The 22,909-nt window shown below is 42.4% G+C and overlaps 1 protein-coding gene across 3 annotated transcripts in view; it reads left to right on the top strand.

The window, feature by feature from the left end:
* plcb3 (phospholipase C, beta 3 (phosphatidylinositol-specific)) overlaps positions 1-21,142 on the top strand; it is a 105,683-nt gene extending 84,541 nt beyond the window's left edge. Inside the window, exons 29-33 of one of the 3 annotated variants that reach the window (XM_036957709.1) lie at positions 58-134; positions 3,174-3,263; positions 10,070-10,127; positions 10,377-10,463; positions 19,410-21,142. In XM_036957709.1, the coding sequence (XP_036813604.1) occupies positions 58-134; positions 3,174-3,263; positions 10,070-10,127; positions 10,377-10,463; positions 19,410-19,703 (606 nt within the window). In that variant the 3' untranslated portion in view covers positions 19,704-21,142. Of the gene's footprint in view, positions 1-57; positions 135-3,173; positions 3,264-10,069; positions 10,128-10,376; positions 10,489-19,409 lie in introns of all 3 variants that reach the window. The other 2 variants (XM_036957711.1, XM_036957710.1) reach the window with 2 other exon arrangements.
* The last annotated feature ends 1,767 nt before the right edge of the window (positions 21,143-22,909 follow it).

The raw sequence follows: 22,909 nt of genomic DNA, 5'->3' as shown, positions 1-22,909 counted from the left end.
CACACACACACATACGAATCACATACAGATTCTCACCCCTCCTGCTGTGTGTTCCAGGCATTTCAGAAAATAAAGGAGACATCCCAGGAATGTCAGACGGCTCAGCTCAAAAAACTTAAGGAGATCTGTGAGAGGTAAGATACTGTTTCATGCTTTATAACGACAGTTTTACACCTTACACCTGTCACCTTATTAAGTACCATAAATTATTATGTGAGAAGTAAGATACTGTTTAACGCTTTATAACTATATTGTATGACTCCCAATATATACTGAACAAAAATATGAACGCAACATATTTTGTTGGTCCTATGTTTCATGAGCTGAAATAAAAGATCCCTGAAATGTTCCATATGCACAAAAGCTTATTTCTCTCAATTGTTGTGTACAAATTTGCTTACATCCCTGTTAGTGAGCATTTCTCATTTGCCAAGATAATCAATCAATCAATCAATCAAATTTATTTTATATAGCCCTTCGTACATCAGCTGATATCTCAAAGTGCTGTACAGAAACCCAGCCTAAAACCCCAAACAGCAAGCAATGCAGGTGAAGAAGCACGGTGGCTAGGAAAAACTCCCTAGAAAGGCCAAAACCTAGGAAGAAACCTAGAGAGGAACCAGGCTATGTGGGGTGGCCAGTCCTCTTCTGGCTGTGCCGGGTGGAGATTATAACAAAACATGGTCAAGATGTTCAAATGTTCATAAATGACCAGCATGGTCGAATAATAATAAGGCAGAATAGTTGAAACTGGAGCAGCAGCACAGTCAGGTGGACTGGGGACAGCAAGGAGTCATCATGTCAGGTATTCCTGGGGCATGGTCCTAGGGCTCAGGTCCTCCGAGAGAGAGAAAGAAAGAGAGAATTAGAGAGAGCATATGTGGGATGGCCAGTCCTCTGAATCCATCCACCTGACCGGTGTGGCATATCAAGAAGCTGATTAAACAGCACGGTCATTACACAGGTGCACCTTGTGCTGGGGACAATTGAAGGCCACTCTAAAATGTGCAGTTTTGTCACACAACACAATTCCACAGATGTCTCAAAAATGCTAACAGCAGGAATGTCCACCAGGGCTGTTGCCAGAGAATGTAATGTTAATTTCTCTACCATAAGCCGCCTCCAACATTGTTTTAGAGAATTAGGCAGTATGTCCAGCCTGCCTCACAACCGCAGACTACGTGTAACCACACCAGCCAGGACCTGGCTTCTTCACCTGGGGGGACAGCTGATAAAACTCTGGATTACCACACCCGAAGAATTTCTGCACAAACTGTTAGAAACCGTCTGAGGGAAGGTCATCTGCGTGCTCGTCATCCTCACCAGGGTCTTGACCTGACTGCAGTTCGGCGTCATAACCGACTTCAGTGGGAAAATGCTCACCTTCAATGGCCACTGGCAAGCTGGAGAAGTGTGCTCTTTACGGATTAATCCCGGTTTCAACTGTACCGGGCAGATGGCACAATTGCATTTTATCAATGGCAATTTGAATGCACAGAGATGCCGTGACGAGATCCTGAAGCCCATTGTCATGCATTTCATCCGCCACCATCACCTCATGTTTCAGCATGATAATGCATTGCCCAATGTCACAAGGATCTGTACACAATTCCTGGAAGCTGAAAATGTCCCAGTTCTTCCATGGCCTGCTTACTCACTAGACATATGTCACCCATTGAGCATGTTTGGGATGCTCTGGATCGACGTGTACAAGAGTGTGCTCCAGTTCCCACCAATATCCAACAATTTCACACAGCCATTGAAGAGGAGTGGGACAACATTCCACAGGCCACAATCAACAGCCTGATCAAAACTATGCGAAGGTGACGTGTCGCGCTGCATGAGGCAAATGGTGGTCACACCAGATAATGATTGGTTTTCTGATCCACGCCCCTACCTTTTTTTAGGTTATCTGTGACCAACAGATGCATATCTGCATTCCCAGTCACGTGAAATCCATACTTTAGGGCCTAATGAATTTATTTCAATTGACTGATTTCCTTATATGAACTGTAACTCAGTAAAATCTTTGAAATTGTTGCATTTATATTTTTGTTCAGTGTAGATGGATTTCTATAAAAACACCTTTATAAGTAGAGTTAAGTTCTTATGTGAGCGGCAGTGTTGGGGGTAAAGTGTAACAAAAGTAACACGTTACGTAATCAGCTTACTTTTATGAGTAGCGGACTAAAGTAACACGTTACTTTTTCAAATTGGGTAATATTTTTAGTTACTTTCAGAACCATATCTCTACTGGGTGCGTGTTTCCATGATCCGATCTCAACTTGTTTCTTCATTTAGTTCTCAAGCGAGCGGAGAAAGGCTGTTTGGAGAAATGTCATTAAAGATGCTGTCCATAAAGATGTAGAGGGCTCTAATCTTTGACATTGATCGCTTCTGTGATATGAAAGCCCATAGAGGGCTGTCCTGTCTAGCTGCAAGTGTGCCCTATATACATCTCTATGGGTCCATCATGTATGTGCGGTCTATTACCAGAACTTGCAGCTCGAGATAAAGATTTTGAACAAAAAGATCTGTACAGATGTTTGGCTTGCAGTATATATGGCTAATTAAGCAGCCCATATGATAGTGAAGTATTTGTAGATTAGCACAGGAAAGATCGCCACTGATGAAAAGAGAAACTCCAAACCAGAGTTAGTAAGTAGCCTATATTTAGTAGAGCGCACGTAAATCACCTGTCGGATGGAGATTTTTTTTTCATGAAAATAAGTCAAAGTAATATAACTAGTAACACAAGTCATTCCTTTCCACACAAAGTACTTTTGTAAAGTAACGCGTTACTTTTGTAAATGTAATGTAATTTAAATGCAATGTATTACTTTTTCAAGTAACTATTCCCAACACTGGTAAGAGGTAAGAGGTAAGATAATTTATGATCATTTATAATAATAATTGATTGGATTATAGCGCTTTCCCAGATGTTCAAAGCGCTGTAAATACTAAGGGGAACTCACTTCGTCCACCACCAACGTGAAGCTCATCACTGCAACCATTTGGTGGTGCACTGCAACCATTTGTGCCAGAACGCTCACCACGCATCAGCTATTATAGCAACTGTATTACTCTGAATGCAGATGGATTCATATCAAAACACCATTACCAGAAAGCTAAGTTACAAGTTATTGTTTATTTGTTTTTGTTATTGTTTACAGAGAGAAGAAGGAGCTTCAAAAGATTCTAGACAGGAAGAGACAGCACAGCATTATCGAGGCCAAGAGCAGAGACAGAGACAAGGCTGAGTCGTATGTTACTGTGTGTGTGCGTGCGTGCGTGTGCGTGTTAGTGTTGCACGCTATACCGAAATTTCTGAACTTTTTCGATACTAGAACATGAAAAATGTATCGGTAGAAGAATTGTTTTTACTTTTGGTACTTCTGTCAAATGTGTCTCACGTCATATACGGATTGAGAGGATTGAATCTGTCTAGTCACCCCTTAGCACTCACATCTATAGCCATGAAATTATTTGAAAGGCTGGTCATGGCTCACATCCACACCATCATCTCAGAAACACTGGCCCCACTCCAATTCGCATTCCGCTCCCACAGATCCAGAGATGACGCAATCTCTATTGCAGTCCACACTGGACTAAAGGAATACCTATGTAAGAATCCTGTTCATTGATTACAGCTCAGCGTTCAACACCATAGTCCCGTCCAAGCTCATCACCAGGCTCAGGACCCTGGTACTGAACACCTCCCTCTGCAACTGGATCCTGGACTTCCTGATGGGCCGGCCCCAGGAGGTGAGGGTAGACAACAACACATCTGCCACGCTGACCATCAACACTGGGCTTAGTCCTCTCCTGTACTCCCTGTTCACCCATGATTGCATGGCCACGCAGGACTCCAACACCATCATCAAGTTTGCTAAAGACACAACGGTGGTAGGACTGATCAACGACGATGATGAGGCAGTCTAAAGGGAGGAGGTCAGAGACATCACAGTGTGGTGTGGTGTGGCCAGGACAACAATCTCTCCCTCAATGTCAGCAAGACAAAGGAGCTGACGGCAGCTGCAAGGCACCCGACCACAAGGCGCTGCAGAGGGTGGTGAGAATGGCCCGGTACATCACTGGGGCCGAGCTCCCTGCCATCCAGGACCTCTATACAAGGCAGTGTCAGAAGAAGGGCCAAAAAATTCTGACTCCAGCCACCCAAGCCATAGACTGTTCTCTCTACTACCGCATGGCAAGCGGTACCAGTGAATCAAGTGTGGAACCAACAGGACCCTGAACAGCTTCTACCCCCAAGCCATAAGACTGCTAAACAAGATTGCTAAATAGCTAATTTAATGTCTACCCAGACTACCTACATTGACCATTTTTTGCACTAACTTTCCTGCACTGAGTCTATGCACACACGTTGGACTCACACATACGCTGGACTCACACATACTTACACTGACACCCCAACATACACACACACACGCCCACTACATATGCCCCCCCACACACATAACATGCGCACACATGCAAACTGATGCCACACACACACACACACACATACATACTGACACCACATACGCTGCTGCTACTCTCTATTATCTATCCTGTTGCTTAGTCACTTGATCCCTACCTATATATACATAGCTACCCCTGCACATCGACTCGGTACTGGTACTCCCTGTATATAGCCATGTTATTTTTACTCGAAGCATGTGACTATAATACAATTTGATTTTAATCATTTGTCTGAATCTTCTCAATGGGGAAGTAGTAACATGCCAGGTTACCTGACAGCACAAGACACGTTTGAGAAGCAAGCGAGAGGAATGAGAAATTGCAGACACATGGCTTTTCTAACATAAACATCATGGGAATATTTTGCTTACAGAGACGTTATGACGGCCGTCCCACCGAAACAACTAAGCAAAAGGTGTTACAAAGCGGTGCAGTGCAAGGGAGGTTTAGTTCCGAAACAACATAAAAAACTATTTTACACATGACATTTGCATTGTAACATTCTGCTAGCAACTTAATTTGATTTTTCTTTGGGGGGGGGGGGCAATGACATGAACATATATTCAGCATGACATTCATGTGAGCATTATAATATGATTACAAACCAAAAGTAATGTGAAATGCACTCATAACTTAGCTATGAAAGCAATATATTTAGACTAACGTTACTTCGTGTTTGTCTGGGCTTGCTAGCAGTAGCCACCCTGGGAGTTGCAATGCACTCTGGGAATCGTAGTATGCTATGTAAAATCCATAGGATTTCTATGGTGTGTAGACTATTGCAATACAGAAACTTCAGAAATTAAATGATTTCTATGGTGTGTAGACTATTGCAATATAGAAGCTTCAGAAATGAGCTTCAAAGTGTTTTTTATGTCATTTGGAACTCAACTATTGATTTAATATATTAAATGATTTAGGTACAATGAATAATGAATCATAGGTCTAATGAATGTAATGTGACCTGATATTATGGCCATAGATGAGCAAATTAACCCAAATATGTATCAAATTACATTTTAAAACAGTTAATGTAATGTAATTGTAAATTTATCTCAGCTATGGTTTTTCATTAGGAAAATGTAATAAATTCTCATGGTATTTAATATGGTGGTATATTTTGGAAAGGAATTGAATATAGAATAAAATATATTATATTTGTTATTTTACCAGTTATCAACATATTGTTCAATGTAAAAACAATACACTACATGACCAAAAGTATGTGGACACCTGCTCATTGAACATCTCATTCCAAAACCATGGGCATTAATACGGAGTTGGTCCCCCCTTTGCTGCTATGACAGCCTCCACTCTACTGGGAAGGTTCTCCACAAGATGTTGGAACATTGCTGCGGGGACAAGAGTATTAGTGAGGTTGGGTACTGATGTTGGGAGATTAGGCCTGGCTCGCAGTTGACATTCCAATTCATCCCAAAGGTGTTCGATGGGGTTGAGGTCAGTTCTTCCACACCGATCTCAACAAACCATTTCTGTATGGACCTCGCTGTGTGCACGGGGGCATTGTCATGCTGAAACAGGAAAGGGCCATACCCAAACTTTTGCCACAAAGTTGGAAGCACAGAATCGTCTAAAATGCCGTTGTAAGATTTCCCTTCACTGGAACGAAGGGGCCTAGCCCGAACCATGAAAAACAACCCCAGACCATTATTCATCCTCCACCAAACTTTACATTTGGCAATATGCATTGGGGCAGGAAGCTTTCTCCTGGCGTTCGCCAAACCCAGAATCGACTGCCAGATGGTGAAGCGTGATTCATCCAGAGAATGTGTTTCCACTGCTCCAGAGTCCAATGGCGGCGAGCTTTACACCACTCCTGCTGACGCTTGGCATTACACATGGTGATCTTAGGCTTGTGTGCGGCTGCTCGGCCATAGAAACCCATTTCATGAAGCTCCCGATGAACAGTTATTGTGCTGATGTTGCTTCCAGAGGCTGATTGGAACTCGGTAGTGAGTGTCGCAACCGAGAACAGATTATGTTTACACGCTATGTGCTTCAGCACTCGGTGGTCCCGTTCTGTGAGCTTCGTGGCTGAGCCTCTATGAAGATTGCATGGCTGTGTGCTCGGTTTTATACACCTGTCAATAACAGGCGTGGCTAAAATAGCCGAATCCACTAATTTGAAGGGGTGTCCACATACTTTTCTATATACAGTGCACTCGGAAAGTATTCAGACCCCTTGACTCTTTCCTCATTTTGTTACGTTACAACCTTATTCTAAAATAGATTAAATTGTATTTTTTCACCCTCATCAATCTACACTCAATACCCCATAATGACAAAGCAAAAACAAGTTTTTAGAAATGTTTGCAAATGTATTACAAATAAAAAACAGATATCACATTTACAGTATTCAGACCCTTTACAGCCTTGAGTCTTCTTGGGTATGACACTACAAGCTTGGCACACCTGTATTTGTTTTTTTTCTCCCATTCTTCTATGCTGATCCTCTCAAGGTTGGATGGGGAGCGTCGCTGCACAGCTATTTTCAGGTCTCTCCAGAGATGTTCAATCGGGTTCAAGTCCGGGCTCTGGCTGGGTCACTCAAGGACATTGAGAGACTTCTCCCGAAGCCACTCCTGCATTGTCTTGGCTGTGTGCTTAGTGTCATTGTCCTGTTGGAAGGTGAATTTTTAGCCCCAGTCTGAGGTCCTGAGCGCTCTGGAGCAGGTTTTTATCAAGGATCTCACTGTACTCTGCTCCGTTCATCTTTCCCTTGATCCTGACTAGTCTCCCAGTCCCTGCCGCTGAATAACATCCTGACAGCATGCTAAGCTATAAGAAGTTTGTTGATGGATATCTATACTTTGGATTTCTTTTTTATCATTTCAGTTTTACTTGATGTTATCACTGTTACAAACAATACACTGTTTAACACAATATGGATGGTGCTAGGTTTCCTCCAGATGTGACGCTTGTCATTCATCAGACCAAAGTCTTTAGGTGCCTTTTGGCAAACTCCAAGCGGGCTGTCATGTGCCGTTTACTGAGGAGTGGCTTCTGTCTGGCCACTCTACCATAAAGGTCTGATTGGTAGAGTTTTACAGAGATGGTTGTCTTTCTGGAATGTTTCCCAACTCCACAGAGGAACTCTGGATCACTGTCAGAGTGACCATCGAATTCTTGGTTGAATCCCTGACCAAGGCCCTTCTCTTCTTCCATTTAGGAATGATGGAGGCCACTGTGGTCTTGGGGACCTTCAATGCTACAGACATTTTTTAGTACCCTTCCCCAGATCTGTGCCACAACACAATCCTATCTCAGAGCTCTACGGACAATTCCTTCGGCCTCATGGCTTGGTTTTTCTCTGACATGCACTGACAATGACCTTATAAAGACAAGTGTGCCTTTCCAAATCATGTCCAATCAATTGAATTATACCACAGTTGGACTTCAATCAAGACAATGAAGACATCAAAACTATGAAATAACACATATGGAATCATGCAGGAACAAAAAAAAAGCGTTAAACAAATCAAAATAGATTTTAGACTCTTCAAAGTGATGACGTCTTTGCACGCTCTTGGCATTCTCTCAACCAGCTTCACCTAGAATTATTTTCAGGCAGTCTTGAAGGAGTTCCCACATACGCTTAGCACTTGTTGGATGCTTTTCCTTCTCTCTGCGGTCCAGCTCATGCCAAACCATCTTAAATGGATTGAGATCGGGTCATCTGATGCAGCACTCCATCACTCTCCTTCTTGGTCAAAAAGCCCTTACACAGCCTGGAGGTGTGTTGGGTCATTGTTCTGTTTGTAAAAAAAAAAAAGGTAGTCCCACTAAGCGCAAACCAGATGGGATGGCCTATCGCTGCAGAATGCTATGGTAGCCATACTGGTTAAGTGTGCCTTGAATTCTAAATAAATCACTGACAGTGTCACCAGCAAATCATCATCACACCACCACCTCTTTGCTTCACGGTGGGAACTACACATGCAGAGATCATCCGTCCACCTACTCAGCATCTCACAGAGTCACGGCGGTTGGACCCAAAAATCTCATATTTGTAGTCATCAGACCAAAGGACAGATTTCCACTGGTCTAATGTCCATTGCTCATGTTTCTTGGCCCAAGCATGTATCTTCTTCTTATTATTGATGTCCTTTAGTAGCATTTTATTTTGACCATGAAGACCTGATTCACACAGTCTCCTCTGAACAGTTGATGTTGAGATGTGTCTGTTACTTGAACTCTGAAGCATGTATTTGGGCTGCAATTTCTAATGAACTTATCCTCTGCACCAGAGGTAACTCTGGATCTTCCTTTCCGGTGGCGGTCCTCAAGAGAGCCAGTTTTATTATAGCACTTGGTTTTTTTGCGACTGCACTTGAAGAAACTTTCAAAGTTCTTGACATTTTTGATATTGACTGACCTTCATGTCTTATTAATGATGAAATGTTGTTTCTCATGACTTATTTGAGCTGTTCTTGCCATAATATGGACTTGGTCTTTTACCAAATAGGCCTATCTTCTGTATACCACCCCTCACAACACAACTGATTGTCTCAAACGAATTAAGGAAAGAAATTCCACAAATTAACTTAACAAGGCACACCTGTTAATTGAAATGAATTCCAGGTGACTACCTCATGTTGAGAAAATGCCAAGAGTGTGCAAAGCTGTTGTCAAGGAAAAGGGTTGCTACTTTGAAGAATCTCAAATGTAAAATATATTTAGATTTGTTTAACATGATTACTACATGATTCCACATGTGTTATTTCATAGTTTCAATGTCACTATTATTCTACAAAGAAAAACCCTGAAATGAGTAGGTGTATCCAAACGTTTGACTGGTACTGAATGTAAATAAGGTATTTTTTTATTTGTAGTAGATTTGCAACAATTTGTTCGTCTGTTTTCGCTTTGTCATTATTGTGATAAAGTGCGTCTCGGTGAGAGGTGTAGGAGTCAGGCGCAGGAGAGCAGGGATTTTCTTTGAGAAGCGTGTTTAATGTAGAGATCAGTACACATAGTCCACCAATACAAAATTGGCCCAGATAAATGTCCAAACAACGCGCTCGAAAGAAAACAAACTCGTGTCAGTACACGGAGGAACAACCACAGTTCGGACACTACATACGCATACGTCAATGCAAAAACAAACCGCATAGAATACTGAACGCTAATACTCACAAACTTAATCCTGCACGAATTACGGCAGGTAACAGGTGCCCTATATACCCACAGAAATCAAAGCAATTGAAACCAGGTGTGAAAAGGAACACAGACAAAACAAAAAGAAAAAGGGATCGGTAGCGGCTAGTAAACCGGCGACGCCGAGCACCGAGCGCCGCCCGAACAGGGAGAGGAGTTACCTTCGGTAGAAGTCGTGACCATTATGGGGTTATGTGTGTAGATTGATGAGGGGAAAAACATATTTAATCAATTATAGAATAAGGCTGTAAAGTAACAAAATGTGGAAAAAGTCAAGGGTTCTGAATACTTTCGGAATGCACTGAACAGTGTAAATTCAGCCAAGTTTTTATTCTTTCGAGACAACACTGTGTGTGTGTGTGTCTGTTTCTCATGGTCTCTCTCTCTCTCTTTCTACCTCTCTCTGTAGGGAACTGAATGAGATCAACAGGAAGCATATCTCAGACTCTGTCACGTTAATCCGCCGGGTGAGTGTGTGCAGGCCTCACACACACATACTTATCGCCCCACTCTTGAGTACATCTCTTTCATGCTCATGGCGTAATACATCTCTGTCAGCCATTGTGATGTCAATAACTCCCTTTTGCGCTTTGTTTTCTCCCTCCTCTCTTTCCCTCTTCTCTCTTTTCTTTCTCTCCCTCTCTCTCCCTCTTCCTCTCTCCCTCCCCCTTCCTCCTGCTTTCTTTCCATTATCTCTGTCTCCTCACCCTGCCTAGTTGGATGAGGCCCAGTCAAGGCGTCAGGAGAAGTTGGTAATTGGTCAGAGAGAAGCCCAGCGACACATAGAGGAGGAGCAACCATTGGTGAGACGCACACACACAGACACTGGTGAGACAGACACACATACTGTACCTTCAAATATGCTTTATTGGCATGGCTGTTAAAGTTGAATTAATCCTTCATCTAATCAAATAAAGTATATTTTTTCACTCTCTCTTTCTCTCTTCCTCTGTCTCTATCTCTCCTTATCCCTCTCTCTCTCGCAATTCAATTTCAATTTAAGGAGCTTTATTGGCATGGGAAACATATGTGTACATTGCCAAAGCAAGTGAAATAGATAATAAACAAAAGTTAAATAAACAATTTAAAATGAACAGTAAACATTACACTCACAAAAATTCCAAAATAATAAGGATATTTCAAATGTCATATTATGGATGTGTTGTAATTATGTGCAAATAAAGTACAAAAGGTAAAATAAATAAATATACAGTTGAAGTTGGAAGTTTACATACACTTAGGTTGGAGTCATTAAAACTTGTTTTTCAACCACTCCACAAATTTCTTGTTAACAAACTATAGTTTTGGCAAGTCGGTTAGGACATCTACTTTGTGCATGACACAAGTAATTTTTCCAACAATTGTTTACAGACAGATTATTTCACTGTATCACAATTCCAGTGGGTCAGATGTTTACATACACTAAGTTGACTGTGCCTTTAAACAGCTTTGAAAATTCCAGAAAACAATGTCTTGGCTTTAGAAGCTTCTGATTGGCGAATTGACATCATTTGAGTCAATTGAAGGTGTGCCTGTGTATGTATTTCAAGGCCTACCTTCAAACTCAGTGCCTCTTTGCTTGACACCATCCAAAGAAATCAGCCAAAATGTGTAGATCTCCAAAAGTCTGGTTCATCCTTGGGAGCTATTTCCAAATGCCTGAAGGTACCACGTTCATCTGTACAAACACTAGTACGCAAGTATAAACACCATGGGACCACGCAGCCGTCATACCACTCAGGAAGGAGACGCGTTCTGTCTCCTAGAGATGAATGTACTTTGGTGCGAAAAGTGCAAATCAATCCCAGAACAACAGCAAAGGACCTTGTGAAGATGCTGGAGGAAACAGGTACAAAAGTATCTATATCCACTGTAAAATGAGTCCTATATCCACATAACCTAAATGGCCACTCAGCAAGGAAGAAGCCACTGCTCCAAAACCTCCAATAAAAAAGTCAGACTACGGTTTGCAACTGCACATGGGGACAAAGATCGTACTTTTTGGAGAAATGTCCTCAGGTCTGATGAAACAGAAATAGAACTGTTTGACCATAATGACCATCGTTATGTTTGGATAAAAAAGAGGGAGGCTTAAAAGTCGAAGAACACCATCCCAACCAACGGGGCTGGCAGCATCATGTTGTGGGGGTGCTTTGCTGCAGGAGGGACTGGTGCACTTCACAAAATGGATGGCATCATGAGGATGTGGATATATTGAAGCAACATCTCAAGACAACAGTTAGGAAGTTGAAGCTTGGTCCCAAATGGGTCTTCCAAATGGACAATGACCCCAAGCATACTTCCAAATTTGTGGCAAAATGGCTTAAGGACAACAAAGTCAAGGTATTGGAGTGGTCATCACAAAGCCCTGACCTCAATCCCATAGAAAATGTGTGGGCAGAACTGAAAAAGCGTGTGCGAGCAATGAAGCCTAGAAACCTGACTCAGTTACACCAGCTCTGTCAGGAGGAATGGGCCAAAATTCACGCAACTTATTGTTGGAAGCTTGTGGAAGGCTTCCTGAAACATTTGACCCAAGTTAAACAATTTAAAGGCAATGCGACAAAATACTAATTGAGTATATGTAAACTTCTGACCCACTGGGAATGTGATGAAAGAAATAAAAGCTGAAATAAATCATACTATTATCCTGACATTTGACATTCTTCAAATAAAGTGGTGATCCTAACTGACCTTCGACAGGGGATTTTTACTAGGATTAAATGTCAGGAAATGTGAAAACATGAGTTTAAATGTATTTGGCAAAGGTTTGTTGTAAAGCTCCGACTTCAACTGTATGTTGTTTTTACAATGGTGTTTGTTCGACACTGGTTGGCCTTTTCTTGTGGCAGCAGGTCACAAATCTTGTTGCTGTGAGTGAACACAGTGGTATTTCACCCAGTAAGATGGCGCTGACAGAGATGGTCGCCTCGCTTCGTGTTCTTAGGAAACTATGCAGTAACAAGGTAGACGAAATTCGAGCAAGGGTTGCCTTCCAGAGAGACATTAGAGATTGTAACATTCTTTGTTTCACGGAAACATGGCTCACTCAGGATATGTTATCAGAGTCGGCATAGCCACCTGGTTTCTTCACGCATCGCGCCGACAGAAACAAACATCTGTCTGGTAAGAAGGGCTGGGGTGTATGCCTTATGACCAACAACTTGTGGTGTAATCATAACAACATACAGGAGCTTAAATCCTTTTGTTCACCTGACCTAGAATTCCTTACAATCAAATGCCGACCGCATTATCTACCAAAATAATTCTCTTCGATTATAGTCACCGTGTATTTCCCCCCCAAGCAGACACCCCGACGGCCCTGAAAGAACTTCACTGGACTCTATGTAAACTTGAAATCATATATCCTGAGGCTGCATTCATTGTAGCTGGGGATTTTAACATAACTAATCTGAAAACAAGGCTCCCTAAATTTTATCAGCATAGGGAATGCGCGACTCGAGCTGGCAGCATTCTGGATCATTGCTACTCTACTTCTGCGACGCATACAAAACCCTGCCCCACCCTACTTTCGGCAAATCTGACCAGGACTCCATTTTGTTGCTCCCAGCCTATAGACATCAACTAAAACAGGAAAAGCCCGTACTCAGGTATGTTCAACGCTGGTCCGACCAATCAGATTCCACCCTTCAAGATTGCTTCGATCACGTGGACTGGGATATGTTCCGGATAGCCTCAGATAACAACATTGATGTATACGCTGACATGGTGAGCGAGTTTATCAGCAAGTGCATCGGTGATGTTGTACCCACGGTGACTATTAAAACCTTCCCTAACCAGAAACCATGGATTGATGGCAGCATTCACACAAAACTGAAAGCCCCGAACCACTGCTTTTAATCATGGCAAGGCGACCGGAAACATGACCGAATACAAACAGTGTAGCTATTCCCAAGATAATCAAACAAGCTAAGCGTCAGTATGGAGACAAAGTAGGGTCGCAATTCAACGGCTCAAACCCGAGACATATATGACGGGGTCTACAGTCAATCACGGATTACAAAAAAAAAACAGCCCCGTTGCGGACACCGGCGTCTTTCTCCCAGACAAATTAAACAACCTTTTTTGCTCGCTTTGAGGACAATACAGTGCCACTGACATGGCCTGCTATCCAAAACCTGTGGGCTCTCCTTCACCGTGGCCAATGTGAGTAAAACATTTAAATGTGTTAACCCTCGCAAGGCTGCCAGCCCAGACGGCATCACTAGCCACGTCCTCCGAGCATGCGCAGACCAGCTGGCTGGTGTGTTTAGAAACATATTCAATCAATCCCTATCCCATTCTGCTGTGCGCACATGCTTCAATAGGGGCACCATTGCTCCTGTTCCCAAGAAAGCTAAGGTAACTGAGCTAAACGACTATCGCCCCGTAGCACTCACTTCTGTCATCATGAAATGCTTTGAGAGACTAGTCAAGGATCATATCACCTCCACCCTACCTGATACCCTAGACCTACTTCAATTTGCTTACCGCCCCAAAAGGTCTACAGACGCCACAATCGCAATCATACTGCACACTGCCCTAACCCATCTGGACAAGAGGAATACCTACAGTGGGGAGAACAAGTATTTGATACACTGCCGATTTTTTTTTTCAAAAATCCAGAAAATCACATTGTATGATTTTTAAGTAATTAATTTGCATTTTATTGCATGACATAAGTATTTGATACATCAGAAAAGCAGAACTTAATATTTGGTACAGAAACCTTTGTTTGCAATTACAGAGATCATACGTTTCCTGTAGTTCTTGACTAGATTTGCACACACTGCAGCAGGGATTTTGGCCCTCCTCCATACAGACCTTCTCCAGATCCTTCAGGTTACAGGGCTGACGCTAGGCAATACGGACTTTCAGCTCCCTCCAATGATTTTCTATTGAGTTCAGGTCTGGAGACTGGCTAGGCCACTCCAGGACCTTGAGATGCTTCTTACAGAGTCACTCCTTAGTTGCCCTGGCTGTGTGTTTCGGGTCGTTGTCATGCTGGAAGACCCAGCCACAACCCATCTTCAATGCTCTTACTGAGGGAAGGAGGTTGTTGGCCAAGATCTCGCGATACATGGCCCCATCCAGCCTCCCCTCAATACGGTGCAGTCGTCCGGTCCCCTTTGCAGAAAAGTATCCCCAAAGAATGATGTTTCCACCTCCATGCTTCACGGTTGGGATGGTGTTCTTGGGGTTGTACTCATCCTTCTTCTTCCTCCAAACACGGCGAGTGGAGTTTAGACCACAAAGCTCTATTTTTGTCTCATCAGACCACATGACCTTCTCCCATTCCTCCTCTGGATCATCCAGGTGGTCATTGGCAAACTTCAGAAGGGCCTGAACATGCGCTGGCTTGAGCAGGGGGACCTTGCTTGCGCTGCAGGATTTTAATCCATGACGGCGTAGTGTGTTACTAATGCTTTTCTTTGAGACTGCCGTCTCTTCAGGTCATTGACCAGGTCCTGCCGTGTAGTTCTGGGCTGATCCCTCACCTTCCTCATGATCATTGCGGCCCCACGAGGTGAGATCTTGCATGGAGCCCCAGACCGAGGGTGATGCAACCGTCATCTTGAACTTCTTCCATTTTCTAATAATTGCGCCAACAGTTGTTGCCTTCTCACCAAGCTGCTTGCCTATTGTCCTGTAGCCCATCCCAGCCTTGTGCAGGTCTACAATTTAACCTTGATGTCCTTCCACAGCTGTCTGGTCTTGGCCATTGTGGAGAGGTTGGAGTCTGTTTGATTGAGTGTGTGGACAGGTGTCTTTTATACTGTTAATGAGTTCAAACAGGTGCAGTTAATACAGGTAATGAGTGGAGAACAGGAGGGCTTCTTAAAGAAAAACGAACAGGTCTGTGAGAGCCGGAATTCTTACTGGTTGGTAGGTGATCAAATACTTATGTCATGCAATGAAATGCTAATTAATTACTTGAAAATCCTACAATCTGATTTTCTGGATTTGTGTTTTAGATTCCGTCTCTCACAGTTGAAGTGTACCTATGATAAAATTGACAAACCTCTACATGCTTTGTAAGTAGGAAAACCTGCAAAATCGACAGTGTATCAAATACTTGTTCTCCCCACTGTATGTAAGAATGCTGTTGATCGACTACAGCTCAGCATTTAACCCCATAGTACCCTCCAAACTCGTCATTAAGCTCGAGACCCTGGGTCTCGACCCCGCCCTCTGCAACTGGGTCCTGGACTTTCTGACGGCCGCCCTTAGGCGGTGAGGGTTAGAAACATCTCAACCCCGCTGATCCTCAACACGGTGGCCCCACAAGGGTGCATTCTCAGCTCTCTCCTGTACTCCCTGTTCACCCATGGCTGCGTGGTCATGCACGCCTCCAACTCAATCATCAAGTTTGCAGACAACACTAGAGTGGTAAGCTTGATTACCAACAACGACGAGACGGCCTACAGGGAGGAGGTGAGGGCCCTCGGGGTGTGGTGTCAGGAAAATAACCTCACACTCAACATCAACAAAACAAAGGAGTTGATCGTGTACTTCAGGAAACAGCAGAGGGAGCCCCCCCCTATCCACATCGACCGGGACAGTACTGGAGAAGGTGGAAAGTTTTAAGTTCCTCGGCGTACACATCACGGACAAACTGAAATGGTCCACCCACACAGACGGCATGGTGAAGAACCTGAAGAAATTTAGCTTGTCACCGAAAACACTCACAAACTTTTACGAGAGCATCCTGTCAGGCTGTATCACTGCCTGGTACGGCAACTGCTCCGCCCACAACCGTAAGGCTCTCCAGAGGGTAGTGCTGTCTGCACAACACATCACCGGGGGAAAACTACCTGCCCTCCTGGACATCTACATCACCCGATGTCACAGGGATGCCAAAAAGATCATCAAGGACAACCACCCGAGCCACTGCCTGTTCACCCCGCTATCATCCAGAAGGCAAGGTGAGTACAGATGCATCAAAGCTGGGACCGAGAGGCTGAAAAACAGCTTCTATCTCAAGGCCATCAGACTGTTAAACAGCCATTATTAACTTTGAGTGGCTGCTGCCAACATACAGACTCAAATCTCTAGCCACTTTAATAAGTAATAATTAGATGTAATAAATGTATCACTAGTCACTTTAAACAATGCCACTTTATATAGTGTTTACATACCCTACATTACTAATCTCATATGTATATACTGTACTCTATACCATCTATTGCATTTTGCCTGTGCTGCACGGTCATCGCTCATCCATATATTTTATATGTACAGTGCCTTGCGAAAGTATTCGGCCCCCTTGAACTTTGCGACCTTTTGCCACATTTCAGGCTTCAAACATAAAGATATAAAACTGTATTTTTTTGTGAAGAATCAACAACAAGTTGGACACAATCATGAAGTGGAACGACATTTATTGGATATTTCAATTTTTTTTAACAAATCAAAAACTGAAAAATTGGGCGTGCAAAATTATTCAGCCCCCTTAAGTTAATATTTTGTAGCGCCACCTTTTGCTGCGATTACAGCTGTAAGTCGCTTGGGGTATGTCTCTATCAGTTTTGCACATCGAGAGACTGACATTTTTTCCCATTCCTCCTTGCAAAACAGCTCGAGCTCAGTGAGGTTGGATGGAGAGCATTTGTGAACAGCAGTTTTCAGTTCTTTCCACAGATTCTCGATTGGATTCAGGTCTGGACTTTGACTTGGCCATTCTAACACCTGGATATGTTTATTTTTGAACCATTCCATTGTAGATTTTGCTTTATGTTTTGGATCATTGTCTTGTTGGAAGACAAATCTCCGTCCCAGTCTCAGATCTTTTGCAGACTCCATCAGGTTTTCTTCCAGAATGGTCCTGTATTTGGCTCCATCCATCTTCCCATCAATTTTAACCATCTTCCCTGTCCCTGCTGAAGAAAAGCAGGCCCAAACCATGATGCTGCCACCACCATGTTTGACAGTGGGGATGGTGTGTTCAGGGTGATGAGCTGTGTTGCTTTTACGCCAAACATAACGTTTTGCATTGTTGCCAAAAAGTTCAATTTTGGTTTCATCTGACCAGAGCACCTTCTTCCACATGTTTGGTGTGTCTCCCAGGTGGCTTGTGGCAAACTTTAAACGACACTTTTTATGGATATCTTTAAGAAATGGCTTTCTTCTTGCCACTCTTCCATAAAGGCCAGATTTGTGCAATATACGACTGATTGTTGTCCTATGGACAGAGTCTCCCACCTCAGCTGTAGATCTCTGCAGTTCATCCAGAGTGATCATGGGCCTCTTGGCTGCATCTCTGATCAGTCTTCTCCTTGTATGAGCTGAAAGTTTAGAGGGACGGCCAGGTCTTGGTAGATTTGCAGTGGTCTGATACTCCTTCCATTTCAATATTATCGCTTGCACAGTGCTCCTTGGGATGTTTAAAGCTTGGGAAATCTTTTTGTATCCAAATCCGGCTTTAAACTTCTTCACAACAGTATCTCGGACCTGCCTGGTGTGTTCCTTGTTCTTCATGATGCTCTCTGCGCTTTTAACGGACCTCTGAGACTATCACAGTGCAGGTGCATTTATACGGAGACTTGAATACACACAGGTGGATTGTATTTATCATCATTAGTCATTTAGGTCAACATTGGATCATTCAGAGATCCTCACTGAACTTCTGGAGAGAGTTTGCTGCACTGAAAGTAAAGGGGCTGAATAATTTTGCACGCCCAATTTTTCAGTTTTTGATTTGTTAAAAAAGTTTGAAATATCCAATAAATGTCGTTCCACTTCATGATTGTGTCCCACTTGTTGTTGATTCTTCACAAAAAAAATACAGTTTTATATCTTTATGTTTGAAGCCTGAAATGTGGCAAAAGGTCGCAAAGTTCAAGGGGGCCGAATACTTTCGCAAGGCACTGTACATATTCTTATTCATCCCTTTACACTTGTGTGTATAATGTAGTTGTTGTGAAATTGTTAGATTACTTGTTAGATATTACTTACTGCACTGTCAGAACTAGAAGCACAAGCATTTCGCTACACTCGCATTAACATCTGCTAACCATGTGTATGTGACCAATAAAATTTGATTTGATTTGAATAGATGTGGTGGTTTATCAAAGTTGGATTTGTTTTCAAATTCTTTGTGGGTCTGTGTAATCTGAGGGAAATATGTGTCTCTAATATGGTCATACATTTGGCAGGAGTTTAGGAAGTGCAGCTCAGTTCCCACCTCATTTTGTGGCCAGTGTGCACATAGCCTGTCTTCTCTTGAGAGCCAGGTCTTCCTTCGGCGGCCTTTCTCAATAGCAATGCTGTGCTCACTGAGCCTGTACATAGTCAAATATTTATTTAGTTTTGGGTCAGTCACAGTGGTCAGGTATTCTGCTACTGTGTACTTTCTGTTTAGGGCCAAATAGCACTGTAAATTATTTTACAAGTAATTCTCTTTTTGTTTTCTCATGATTTGGTTGGTTCTAATTGTGTTGCTGTCCTAGGGCACTGTGGGGTCTGTTTGTGTTTGTGAACAGCGCCCCAGGACTAGCTTGCTTAGGGGGCTCTTCTCCAGGTTAATGTCTCTGTAGGTGATGGCTTTGTTATGGAAGATTTGGGAATCACTTCCTTTTAGGTGGTTGTAGAATTTAACAGCTTTTTTCTGGATTTTGATAATTAGTAGGTATCGGCCTAATTCTGCTCTACATGCATTATTTGGTATTTTACGTTATACACGGGGGATATTTTTGTAGTATTCTGAATGCAGTCTCAATTTGGTGTATGTTCCATTTTGTGATTTCCAGCTGCAGGCCCGATTGGAGCGAGACTTGGAGGCTGAGTTACAACGTCTACCAGAGGAGATCTGCCAATACCTGCAGGCGGAACTCGAGTCCAAAGGTCTCCGTAGCGACGCTCTCTTCTCCTTATCCAATCACAGCCCTAGCTCCAGCTCGGGTCCGCCCTCCAACTGCTCCACACCCACTTTTCCCTTAACACCCAATAGGAGCACCTGGAACAGGAGTCTGGACAATAGCATTGCCTCATTGGTGGACTCATCCTCTTCCTCTACCCCTGTCCTATCAGAAGCAGATATGTAAGCCATATGTACATTTATGTAAACCTAATGGTCCTGAGCTTCAGTTCATTTTTTTGTTAATGTTTTCATTAAAAAAAATAATGTTTTTTTTATATTCTCACCAGGGTTTTATATAGAGAGATAGATGAGGTTACCAAAAGTTTTTGGTTGAATTTTGAACTTCCCAGGAAAATGCCCTATGCGTGTTTTCACATGTTGGCCTGCGTCCCAAATGGCACCCTTTCCCCTATTTAGTACATTAGTTTTGACCAGAGCCCTATTGAGAATAGGGTACATTGGGACGCAGACATATTCTGTATGTGGACAGTGGACAAGAATGTGGATATATTATTATTATTATTAATCTGTGTAATGTAATATTGTTGTTTTACATGACCTGTACTACTGACTAAAGGTGTCTTTGGGGAGAAAGGAGGAATGAATGGAGAAGAGGAGGAGAAGTGATCATGGTAGTGAACAATTTAGATTTTTGGGGGGAGCGATGCTGATTTGCTCTGGAATAGAAAGACCTTTCTCTCCTCTCTCCTCTGGAATAGAAAAACCTTCCTCTCCTCACCAATCCTCCCCCACTGGTACTTGCTGCCTGTCTGTCTTGGTATATAATATTATAATATGCCTCTGTGTATATTCATCAACATTATTTTACCACTTTTTTTAATCTTTAATTTGTTTTAATATTTTTTTGTGATGGACGATCTATTTAATTTAGTCAGCTGAGCAAATGCAGAGATTCTTTTTTGGGTAGGGGGGTTAATGGTCGGGTTGCTATGGTAACCAGGGAGACGACTTTGCTGTGTTATCTTAGCAATCATCGTACTCCCTTTTGGTTGTGAGGGTCTATTTAAAAGTTTGAACGTTTTCATACACATTGTTGATTGAATGGTTCACACCATTGCTAGCAGGGAGAAGACCTCACACACACGTCAAAAAAATGTAAGTTCCAAGTACCGTGGTGTCAGGGTACCTCTAGTGGTTAAGACCATTGGGCCAGTAACTGAAAGGTTACTGGTTCGAATCACTGAGCTAATTAGGTGAAAAATATGTTGATGTGCCCTTGAGCAAGGCACTTAACCCTAATTGCTCCAGTAAGTCGCTCTGGATAAGAGCGTCTGATAAATTACTAAAAATGTATATGTACATTTGGGAACCCAAAAGTTGTTTTATTTTTACACTGATGTGGTTTCGGATCAGGGAACATGATTTGACAAAATCCCAATTTATATGTATTTATGTACATCGGAGCATTAGTTTGGGCTTACATTTATTAATTTTTTTGATCAGCACATGTACTTAGTGCTAAAGATGGTCTTTATGATTTTAGGAAACCCACCCTAGTATGTGTTTAACACACAGAACAACAGCTTTAACCAGTGTCTCTGTGTCTGGCTTTTCCTTACGAGAATATGTTTTTAAAAGCTGAATTTAAAGTTTTGAAACATTTTTTGTTATTGCTCTTTTATCACACGGTTTTATTTGTTTTAAAACCTTTTATTCAAAGAAGTCATGACAACCATTTCTTAAATAGTTTATAGTGTGACCTTAGCTATTAGGTAGCCAGAGGCAGAGCCATATACAGTTGAAGTCAGAAGTTTACATACTCCTTAGCCAAATACATTTAAACTCAGTTTTTCACAATTCCTGACATTTAATCCAAGTAAACATTCCCTGTTTTAGGTCAGTGATAATCACCACTTTGTTTTAAGAATGTAAAATGTCAAAATAATAGTAGAGAGAATGATTTATTTCTGCTTTTATTTCTTACATCACATTCCCAGTGGGTTAGAAGTTTACATACACTCAATTAGTATTTGGTAGCATTGCCTTTAAATTGTTTAACTTGGGTTAAACATTTCAGGTAGCCTTCCACAAGCTTCCCACAATAAGTTGGGTGAATTTTGGCCCATTCCCCCTAACAGAGTTGGTGTAACTGAGTCAGGTTTTTTGGCCTCCTTGCTCGCACATGCTTTTTCAGTTCTGCCCACACATTTTCTATAGGATTGAGGTCAGGGCTTTGTGATGGCCACTCCAATACCTTGACTTTGGTGTCCTTAAGCCATTTTGCCACAACTTTGAAAGAATGCTTTGGGTCATTGTCCATTTGGAAGACCCATTTGCGACCAAGCTTTAACTTCCTGACTGATGTCTTGAGATGTTGCTTCAATATATCCACCTAATTTTCCTCCTCATGATGCCATCTATTTTGTGAAGTGCACCAGTCCCTCCTGCAGCAAAGCACCCCCACAACATGATGCTGCCACCCCCTTGCTTCACGGTTGGGATGGTGTTCTTTGGCTTGCAAGCCTCCCCTTTTTTCTTCCAAACACAACAATGGTCATTATGGCCAAACAGTTCTATTTTTGTTTCATCAGACCAGAGGACATTTCTCCAAAAAGTACAATCTTTGTCCCCCTTTTTTTATGGCGGTTTTGGAGCAGTTGCTTCTCCTTGCTGAGCGGCCTATCAGGTTATGTTGATATATGACTCGTTTTACTATTGACATAGATACTTCTGTACCTGTTTCCTCCAGCATCTTCACAAGGTCCTTTGCTGTTGTTCTGGATTTGATTTTCACTTGTCACACCAAAGTACGTTAATCTCTAGGAGACAGAATGTGTCTCCTTCCTGAGCGGTTTGACGGCTGCTTGGTGTTTATACTTGCGTACTATTGTTTGTACAGATGAACGTGGTATCTTCAAGTGTTGGGAAATTGCTCCCAAGGATGAACCAGACTTGTGGAGGTCTACAATTTATTTTCTGAGGTCTTGGCTGATTTCTTTGGATGATGTCAAGCAAAGAAGCACTGAGTTTGAAGGTAGGCCTTGAAATAGATCCATAGGTACACCTCCAATTGACTCAAATGATGTCAATTCACCTATCAGAAGCTTCTAAAGGCATGACATAATTTTCTGGAATTGTCCAAGCTGTTTAAAGGCACAGTCAACTTAGTGTATGTAAACTTTTGACCCACTGGAATTGTGATACAGTGAATTATAAGTGAAATAATCTGTCTGTAAACAATTGTTGGAAAATTACTTGTGTCATGCACAAAGTAGATTGCCAAAACTATAATTTGTTAACAAGAAATTTGTGGAGTGGTTGAAAAACGAGTTTTAATGACTCCAACCTAAGTGTATGTAAACTTCCGACTTCAACTGTATATAGAGAGAGTCCGGCCAATTTTTAGAATGGACTCCATGTTGCTGCCAT

This window comes from Oncorhynchus mykiss, chromosome 21 (assembly GCF_013265735.2).
Source record: "Oncorhynchus mykiss isolate Arlee chromosome 21, USDA_OmykA_1.1, whole genome shotgun sequence".
Lineage (NCBI taxonomy): Eukaryota > Metazoa > Chordata > Actinopteri > Salmoniformes > Salmonidae > Oncorhynchus > Oncorhynchus mykiss.
This window is presented reverse-complemented; position numbering and strand designations above follow the sequence as displayed.